Consider the following 10,338-nt stretch of genomic DNA (forward strand, 5'->3'; position numbering starts at 1 on the left):
GATCTAAATTTAGATCCAAAAATAGGCCAAGACCAGCCGAGTACAAAATTAATTCGTAAAAAAAATCGCAGTTCTTGACTCTTTGGGTGCAAGTCAATGAAACTTGGTAGTTCTTCTAACGGATAGCTGCCTGAGGTATGACTAAAAGCCCCAGGGGCTCCGTGCACCTGGATTTGACAAGTTCAGTATCTTTAAGTGAATACAGTGAATACACCACTATAAGCATTATGCTTGTTGTTGTTTACTCAATATGCGTCTTTTTGTAAATAATGCACAAACGTTGAATAAAAAACAGTTTAAACCAATACAGTGGGGGGGGGGGGGGGGGGGGGGGGGGGGGGGGTTCCTCTGAATGTCCCTACATCAAATCCATTCACTCCATTATCATGTACCTTTCAGACTGTGGAGCAAGGGGGTCTATGGAGAAGAAGCAGATGATCTTCGGCATCGCCACTCGCATCGACCTGCTCAACTTTATCGCGTCGCACGAGTCCAGCCAGTGATGCATGTCCGTCTGTCTGCTTTATACAGGGTTTTGGCATGAGTTGTGTCTTTCTTGGATCTGGACCATCTTGTAAAACACTATAGATTTGTGTAGCTTGGCATATTAGGATAAGACATTTTGCAACTTTCCACTTGGATACATATTTTTTTTAAATTCTACAACATGGCTGATTTCTGCATGACGCAGGAGCTTTTTGGCTGAAGGAATTTTGTAACTGACACGTACATTGCCCTATAAATTCAGTCCCCAGTTTTTCAGCCGGAATATTTGGCGAGTGAAAAATATTGCCAAGTGAAGCGTGTGTGGTCATGAAGTAGCTTTTAATGGGGACCTGCTCTTTCCGCAAGGAAGGCTAGAATTCAGCAGGAATATGCCCTTAGTGGTTTAACCGTGAGGGCATTAAACAACATTTAGGATTCGGCAAGAGTAGGCAAGCACGATTCCTTTTTGAGGTGCTTGCTACACAAGAAAAATGGTAGCTGCATACAACCATGGCCTGTTTATAGCTGTTTACAGACGAGTGCAGATGACTCTTTTGGTATCTGCATCAATCGTGTTTTATTCTTTCCTAGCTAATGACAAAATCATTCCATAAACACCCTCGCTACCAAGCAATTCTTGCCCAACAAGTGACAAAATCGTTCCATATACACCCTCGATATCTTGCAAAGTGAGAGGCTTGCTAGCCCCAAGCAATTCTTGCCCAACTAGTGACAAAATCGTTCCATATACACCCTCGCTATCTTGCAAAGTGAGAGGCAAATATGTTAGCCCCAAGCAATTCTTGCCCAACCAGTGACAAAATCGTTCCATATACACCCTCGCTATCTTGCAAAGTGAGAGGCTTGCTAGCCCCAAGCAATTCTTGCCCAACTAGTGACAAAATCGTTCCATATACACCCTCGCTATCTTGCAAAGTGAGAGGCTTGCTAGCCCCAAACAATTCTTGCCTAAGTAGTGACAAAATCGTTCCATATACACCCTCGCTATCTTGCAAAGTGAGAGGCTTGCTAGCCCCAAGCAATTCTTGCCCAACTAGTGACAAAATCGTTCCATATACACCCTCGCTATCTTGCAAAGTGAGAGGCTTGCTGGCCCCAAGCAATTCTTGCCCAACTAGTGACAAAATCGTTCCATATACACCCTCGCTATCTTGCAAAGTGAGAGGCAAATATGCTAGCCCCAAGCAATTCTTGCCCAACCAGTGACAAAATCGTTTCATATACACCCTCGCTATCTTGCAAAGTGAGAGGCTTGCTAGCCCCAAGCAATTCTTGCCCAACTAGTGACAAAATCGTTCCATATACACCCTCGCTGTCTTGCAAAGTGAGAGGCTTGCTGGCCCCAAGCAATTCTTGCCCAACTAGTGACAAAATCGTTCCATATACACCCTCGCTGTCTTGCAAAGTGAGAGGCTTGCTGGCCCCAAGCAATTCTTGCCCAACTAGTGACAAAATCGTTCCATATACACCCTCGCTGTCTTGCAAAGTGAGAGGCTTGCTAGCCCCAAGCAATTCTTGCCCAACTAGTGACAAAATCGTTCCATATACACCCTCGCTATCTTGCAAAGTGAGAGGCTTGCTAGCCCCAAGCAATTCTTGCCCAACTAGTGACAAAATCGTTCCATATACACCCTCGCTGTCTTGCAAAGTGAGAGGCTTGCTGGCCCCAAGCAATTCTTGCCCAACTAGTGACAAAATCGTTCCATATACACCCTCGCTGTCTTGCAAAGTGAGAGGCTTGCTAGCCCCAAGCAATTCTTGCCCAACTAGTGACAAAATCGTTCCATATACACCCTCGCTGTCTTGCAAAGTGAGAGGCTTGCTGGCCCCAAGCAATTCTTGCCCAACTAGTGACAAAATCGTTCCATATACACCCTCGCTGTCTTGCAAAGTGAGAGGCTTGCTGGCCCCAAGCAATTCTTGCCCAACTAGTGACAAAATCGTATCATATACACCCTCGCTGTCTTGCAAAGTGAGAGGCTTGCTGGCCCCAAGCAATTCTTGCCCAACTAGTGACAAAATCGTTCCATATACACCCTCGCTGTCTTGCAAAGTGAGAGGCTTGCTGGCCCCAAGCAATTCTTGCCCAACTAGTGACAAAATCGTTCCATATACACCCTCGCTGTCTTGCAAAGTGAGAGGCTTGCTGGCCGCAAGCAATTCTTGCGTCAGCCAAAAGATGTCACTCTGCACAGGAAGTGGATGATGCTCTTATTCAATGTAAAAGCTAAGACAGGTCTCAGGTAGCTCACTTCATGTTTCATAAGAGAAGGAAAATATGTCTCGGAGACCATTTCCAAGTACGTCTCGGAGACTATTTCCAAGTACGATTCAGAGACCATTTTCCGATTCAGAGACCATTTTCAGGTACGTCTCAGAGACAATTTCCAAGTACGATTCAGAGACCATTTTCAGGTACGTCTCAGAGACAATTTCCAAGTACGTCTCAGAGACTATTTCCAAGTACGATTCAGAGACCATTTTCCGATTTAGAGACCATTTCCAAGTACGTCTCGGAGACCATTTCCAAGTACGTTACAGAGACCATTTCCAAGTACGTTACAGAGACCATTTTCAGGTACGTCTCAGAGACCATTTCCAAGTACGATTCAGAGACCATTTTCAGGTACGTCTCGGAGACTATTTCCAAATACGTTTCAGAGACCATTTTTAAGTACATTTCAGAGACCATTTCCAAGTACGTCTCAGAGACCATTTTCAGGTACGTCTCAGAGACCATTTCCAAGTACGATTCAGAGACCATTTTCAGGTACGTCTCAGAGACCATTTTCAGGTACGTCTCAGAGACCATTTTCAGGTACGTCTCAGAGACCATTTTCAAGTACGATTCAGAGACCATTTTTTAGGTACGTCTCAGAGACCATTTTCAAGTACGATTCAGAGATCAGGTACGTTTCAGAGACCATTTTCAGGTACGTCTCAGAGACCATTTTCAAGTACGCAGACCTGTTGATTAGTACGATTTGGGAGTATTTTGTACGCCAAATTATTATCGGTACGACAATACGCGATACACGCACAAAATACGACTAAGAAAAAGTCTAGAATACGTTTTCCGGTGTTGGTGTGCTGATTACGGGATGGTGCAACTGATACCGGTTTATGTCTAAGGGAGATAACCCTGACAGCGAGTCTTCAGCTGTGGAAACCTCGTTCAGTTGTTGGCACGTGCGATCGTCTGGACAATCGTGGCAAAATGAAGCAGAAAATGTTGCCAGTTTCGGGTGACTGTACCAAGTCTAAACAGCAGAAGCAGCAGATTTTCTTGGAGAAATATAAGAAAGAGCCAGGAATTGTGGAGTCTACTGTGGGAAACAGGCATGCACACTGCAAGTATTGTAGGCCTAAATCAGATTTCAACTTCCATTGCCTATGCCGGGAAATATGACATTGAACGACACTGCAGTTCCAAAACTCACCTGGACAAGGTTGCTACAAAGAAATCCGCTGAAAGCTACCAAGGAATTATAAAGTTCATTCCCGCAAAGCTAATCCTGCCAGAAGAAAAGGCTGTAGTCCGTACTGAAGCAATGTTTTCTGAGATGATTGTAAAAATGAACTTGCCACTGTCAACCGCAGATGTTATTTCACGAAGTTCATCTTTTCATCCAAGCGAAGCGAGCGAAGCAAGCGAAGCTAGGTTGGTCCCACACTAGAGTTGATTTCAACCAAATGGTGTGTGTGTGTGTGTGTGTGTGTGTGTGTGTGTGTGTGTGTGTGTGTGTTAGAACCCCTAAAACTTTCACAGTTTTGACTCGACTACAACGAAAATTGGCACAGGCAATGTTATTGATCCCAGGAAGGTTTTAAGACATAAATCGTTTTGATCCGACATCGACAACGGCAGTTACAAGCGCTTCCAATTTCTAAGTCATAACAAAGAAGGAGGTCAAACCCAGGTCAAGAAGACAATCAAAACTCATGACGTCAAACTCATGACATCATTCTCTTCAACACAAGGAGCTGAATTCAAAATGTTATGACATCTTCCATGACGTCAAACTTGAGGATTCCATTTCCAAGCTAAAGTCTTTGTGTACATCAAATCTGGTAGCACGAGATGTAAGAGACACCGTGAATTACTTGCAATCCTGGTGAGTTGGTTGATATGATGGACGACGACAACGACAACGACAACAACAACAACAACAACAACAACAACACCTCCACCACCAACAACAAAAAAAAAACAACACCACCACCACCACCACTAACAACAACAACAACAACAACTACAACGACACCACCACCACAACCACCACAACCACCAACAACGAGATGTTGTAAGAGACACCGTGAATTACTTGCAATCCTGGTGAGTTGGTTGATATGATGGACGACGACAACAACAACAACAACAACAACAACAACAACACCTCCACCACCAACAACAACAAAAAAAACACCACCACCACACCACTAACAACAACAACAACAACAACAACTACAACGACACCACCACCACAACCACCAACAACAAAAATCCATTAAAAACTGTTATTTTCCATTTCTCAACCGATTTTTATGAACATTTGTGAAAAGGTCCGTTGTCCCTTACTGAAGATATCGAGATGTTGGACGAGACTTCGTTATTTACTTGTAATCAGGTAATCTAGGTGTACATCAAATCTCGTAGCACGAGATGTTGGACTAGACTTCGTCATTTGCTTGTAATCAGGTAATCTTGGTGTACATGAAATCTGGTAGCACGAGATGTTGGACGAGACTTCGTTATTTACTTGTAATCAGGTAATCTAGGTGTACATCATATCTCGTAGCACGAGATGTTGGACGAGACTTCGTCATTTGCTTGTAATCGCTCTCTCTCTCTCTCTCTCTCTCTCTCTCTCTCTCTCTCTCTCTCTCTCTCTCTCTCTCTCTCTCTCTCTCTCTCTCTCTCTCTCTCTGCCAAACATATATGCATTTACCATCCAAAGCACTGCATTTTCCGAGGAAAGATATCATCATAAACAGAGAGAGAGAGAGAGAGAGAGAGAGAGAGAGAGAGAGAGAGAGAGAGAGAGAGAGAGAGAGAGAGTAAACAAGTATGAAACAATAACAACAAAACAACAACAAGAACATTACACACAAAAAAGCACAGTATTGTCATCAAAACAACAACAACAACAAACACAACAGCCACAACAACAACCACAACAACTGACAAGATTTCTAGGTGTGGAACCTCTCTCTCTCTCTCTCTCTCTCTCTCTCTCTCTCTCTCTCTCTCAATGATGGCTCCTTCGCTTGGGGTATGCAGTGCCTTGGCGTTGCACATCTACTTAATTATTAATCTGTTTGGAAGACACTGGTCATAATGCTACAAACTGACAGGTAAATAAAATTGTTTTATCCCTGTTGTACTGGAAAGAGTTAAATTCTGAAGGTGTTCACAAGACATGCTATTCTTACACAAACACGTTTGCACCCACGCGTACATTTTCCCTAGCCCATATGGCTTTGCTTGCAAAGTACACCAACCTTTTGAAAAATACACAACTGTTTGGGAAAGTACTCTTGCTTCGGGTTTAAAGTAAACAGGTATGAGTACGATTCAGAGACCATTCTCAGGTACGTCTCAGTGACCATTTCCAAGTACGTTACAGAGACCATTTCCAAGTACGTTACAGAGACCATTTCCAAGTACGTTACAGAGACCATTTCCTTGTGTCCGCACAAGTAACTATTCTTCATGACATTCCAATGTGGCACAAATGACAATATTTTTTAAATCTTTTTGAACAATCGTATATCTAAACAGAATGTGATTTATTACTGTCTAATGGATGTACGTAAGAAAATGAAAAAAGCTATTGTATATTACATGATTGATTCTATGCATTGCCCTGGTGTTTACAAATTTATATCATGGCTTACAGAAAAGTGTGTATTTATTGTTTAATTGTTTCCTCCGTGTTTTTTTTTCTAGCAGCTAAAGTGAAATGTATATTTTGTTTTTCTTTCTGGTTAATTGAACAGCTTAAAATGTTTACTTTCATCACAATTGTTTCAGTACGAGCTGTTATTAGCAGAGAACAGCTGAGTTAGGCTTTGCCCAGCGTTAGATTATTTTGGCTGAACAATGTAAGTGAGGAGCCTTGTGTTCCTTGCCGTTTTGCCAGTACACATCTTTTCTGAAGGAACATCTTTAATTACTGGGCGTATTACACAACACAAAGCATTTAAGATTTTTGTTTATGTAATGCTGGAAATCCTTGATGGCAGGTTGGTGCACTCCCCTGTTTCTTTAAGGCGAGCATTAAGGAAGTACGGTTTCTTGGGCAATTCTTGCAGCGAGCGACGCTAGGATCTCGCAAGCGAAAGCGAGGTAGCTTTGGGCTTGCTAGCGAGGCGAGAAAAGATGGTGACTGTGCAGCAGCCAATCCGATTGGTTGTCCATGGCTGTTTACCAACCAGTACAGACAACCTTTTTGGTATTAACCAATGGTGTTTAATTCTTGCGTAGCTGGCCATCAGACCGTTTCATATACACTCCTGCCTCCTAGCTCCGCAAGCGGCTAGCCGCAAGAATATCTCGTCTTAAAGAAACACAGGTCAGGTGTCAGTCTAGGGCAGCTATTCTGTGTCCATGATCACTGTGATTTTAGTCTTCTTGACTAATCCATGTTTTCTTACATATTCGTCATGACTGACTTCTCAATATTTTAGTACATTCCTCATGGTGTACCAATTTAAAACAAAGGTTTTGAATGAAAAGTAATTAATTTATGCTGGTCAATTTGTTGATGAAGAGATCTGACTTCGTTTTTGTTGTTTTTTGTTTATTTGGTTTTTAAAGTTTGTTGTTCACAGTTGATGGGATTTTGATGTGGAATCTCAAATAACAGCCATGCACGCTTTTCTGTAGCATTTCCATTAATCGTTGTTTGTCAAGTATGTGTAATATACTGTTAATTGTGGGGTTAATTGTCTTGTAGTGGTTTTTATGCATGGCATGTATAGCTGTGTTTATAGTTTGATTTTTTTCTGATTTATTTTGCTCTTTTAATTTTCCCTTGATTTTTGCTTATATTTATATCAGTTTTGATGTTTTGTTTTGGACCGAAGATGCATGGATGTTACTTCTCGCAGAAAATATCATTTCTTGATTGATTCAAGATAGGACTTTTATTAAGAAAGTAATAATTTGTTGTTGGTGGTGTTGGTTCAAGTCTGATTTATTTTCATTAGTGGTTTTCTGTCTGCGCTTTATCCAAAGCAAAATCTGTGTGCACCATTTTGTGGGTCTGTTTTTTTAATATATTTTTTATAACAGTGTTCCCAGTGATTGATCTATAATAGTGGCAAATGTTTCCATATGAATTTAGTTAGAAACAAATACTGAATATCTTGAAAGATATCAACAACAAAAATAAAATGTATGCGTGTAATTACAATCAACATTTCTGTGGCATTTGTTCTGGTTATTTAGTGCTTTTTATATTTAGTCAAGTTTTGACTAAATATTTTAACATCGAGGGGGAATCGAAACGAGGGTCGTGGTGTATGTGCGTGCGTGCGTGCGTGTGTGTGTGTGTGTGTGTGTGTGTGTGTGTGTGTGTGTGTAGAGCGATTCAGACTAAACTACTGGACCGATCTTTATGAAATTTGACATGAGAGTTCCTGGGTATGAAATCCCCGAACGTTTTTTTCATTTTTTTTATAAATGTCTTTGATGACGTCATATCCGGCTTTTCGTGAAAGTTGAGGCGGCACTGTCACGCCCTCATTTTTCAACCAAATTGGTTCAAATTTTGGTCAAGTAATCTTCGACGAAGCCCGGGGTTCGGTATTGCATTTCAGCTTGGTGGCTTAAAAATTAATTAATGACTTAGGTCATTAAAAATCTGAAAATTGTAAAAAAATATGTTTTTTATAAAACGATCCAAATTTACGTTTATCTTATTCTCCATCATTTGCTGATTCCAAAAACATATAAATATGTTATATTCGGATTAAAACAAGCTCTGAAAATTAAATATATAAAAATTATTATCAAAATTAAATTGTCCAAATCAATTTAAAAACACTTTCATCTTATTCCTTGTCGGTTCCTGATTCCAAAAACATATAGATATGATATGTTTGGATTAAAAACACGCTCAGAAAGTTAAAACAAAGAGAGGTACAGAAAAGCGTGCTATCCTTCTTAGCGCAACTACTACCCCGCTCTTCTTGTCAATTTCACTGCCTTTGCCATGAGCGGTGGCCTGACGATGCTACGAGTAAAATGGCATTGCGTTTCATTCTGTGAGTTCGACAGCTACTTGACTAAATATTGTATTTTCGCCTTACGCGACTTGTTTTTTATTAGATCAAACTCACTGAAGGTAGCCAAACTTGATAATTATATTCTTGGATGGATGATTAATGGTTAAGTCTTTTGGTGTGCTATAACTTATAAGTTCAGGAGTTTTGAATGAAAAGATACAGGAAGACATATGCCTTTAACATTTTATGTGATTTCTGGAAGGATGCATAATGGTTATGTCTTTTGGTATGCTATAACTTATAAGTTCAGGAGTTTTGAATTAAATGATACAGGAAAAGACATATGCCTTCAACATTTTATGTGATTTTTAGTTGTTTGTTTTGTCATTTGTTTGTTTTTGCATGCAATTTTTAGTCCTAGTAAAAGCTGAAAGTCCCTTGTTTGTTATGTTTTCCCACTTTATACTTTACTTTTTTGCATCTGATGTGAACCAGCCTTGTTACAGTTCATAATGCTTGTCATATATTCTTTGTGTTTTATACATCGTCATCATGATCTAACCTTCGTGGTTGAAAACGACGTTAAACACCAAATAAAGTTAAAGTTAAAGTCATCATGATCTCTGAAAGCTTTGTCAGCCGGAATAAAAGAAAAAAAATTGCTGTTTTTGTTATGTGTGTATTCTTTTTACATTTAGTCAAGTTTTGACTAAATGTTTTAACATAGAGGGGGGAATCGAGACGAGGGTCGTGGTGTATGTGTGTCTGTGTGTGCGTGTGTGTGTAGAGCAATTCAGAGTAAACTACTGGACCGATCTTTATGAAATTTGACATGAGAGTTCCTGGGTATGATATCCCCGGCCTTTTTTTTTCTTTTTTTCGATAAATGTCTTTGATGACGTCATATCTGGCTTTTTGTAAAAGTTGGGGCGGCACTGTCACACCATCATTTTTCAATCAAATTGATTGAAATTTTGGCCAAGCTTTGACAAAGGCCGGACTTCGGTATTGCATTTCAGCTTGGTGGCTTAAAAATTAATTAATGACTTTGGTCATTAAAAATCTGAATTGTAATTAAATTTGTTTTTTATAAAACGATCCAAATTTACGTTTATCTTATTCTTCATCATTTTCTGATTCCAAAAACATATAAATATGTTATATTTGGATTAAAAACAAGCTCTGAAAATTAAAAATATAAAAATTATGATCAAAATCAAATTTCCGAAATCGATTTAAAAACAATTTCATCTTATTCCTTGTCGGTTCCTGATTCCAAAAACATATAGATATGATATGTTTGGATTAAAAACACACTCAGAAAGATAAAAAGGAAGAGAGGTATAGAAAAGCGTGCTATATGCAGCACAGCGAAACCACTACGGCACTAAACAGTCTCGTCAGTTTTACTGCGTTTTGCACGAGCGGCGGACTACGGTCAATGTGAAAAAATGCAGTGCGTTCACTTTCATTCTGTGAGTTCCACAGCTTGACTAAATTAGTAATTTCGCCTTACGCGACTTGTTTACATTTAGTTTTGACTAAATATTTTAACATAGACCTGGAATCGAGACGAGGGTCGTGGTGTATATGTCTGTG

At 40.1% G+C, this 10,338-nt stretch overlaps 1 protein-coding gene across 4 annotated transcripts in view; it reads left to right on the forward strand.

The window, feature by feature from the left end:
• LOC138973807 (cystathionine beta-synthase-like) overlaps window positions 1–9,081 on the forward strand; it is a 253,496-nt gene extending 244,415 nt beyond the window's left edge. For all 4 annotated transcript variants that reach the window (XM_070346516.1, XM_070346517.1, XM_070346518.1 and 1 more), the window contains one exon: window positions 400–9,081. In XM_070346516.1, coding sequence (XP_070202617.1) covers window positions 400–503 — 104 coding nt within the window. In that variant the 3' untranslated portion in view covers window positions 504–9,081. The remainder of the gene's footprint in view (window positions 1–399) is intronic.
• Window positions 9,082–10,338: the final 1,257 nt, after the last annotated feature.

The sequence above is a fragment of the Littorina saxatilis genome, linkage group LG8 (genome assembly GCF_037325665.1).
Source record: "Littorina saxatilis isolate snail1 linkage group LG8, US_GU_Lsax_2.0, whole genome shotgun sequence".
In the NCBI taxonomy this organism is placed as follows: Eukaryota; Metazoa; Mollusca; class Gastropoda; order Littorinimorpha; family Littorinidae; genus Littorina; species Littorina saxatilis.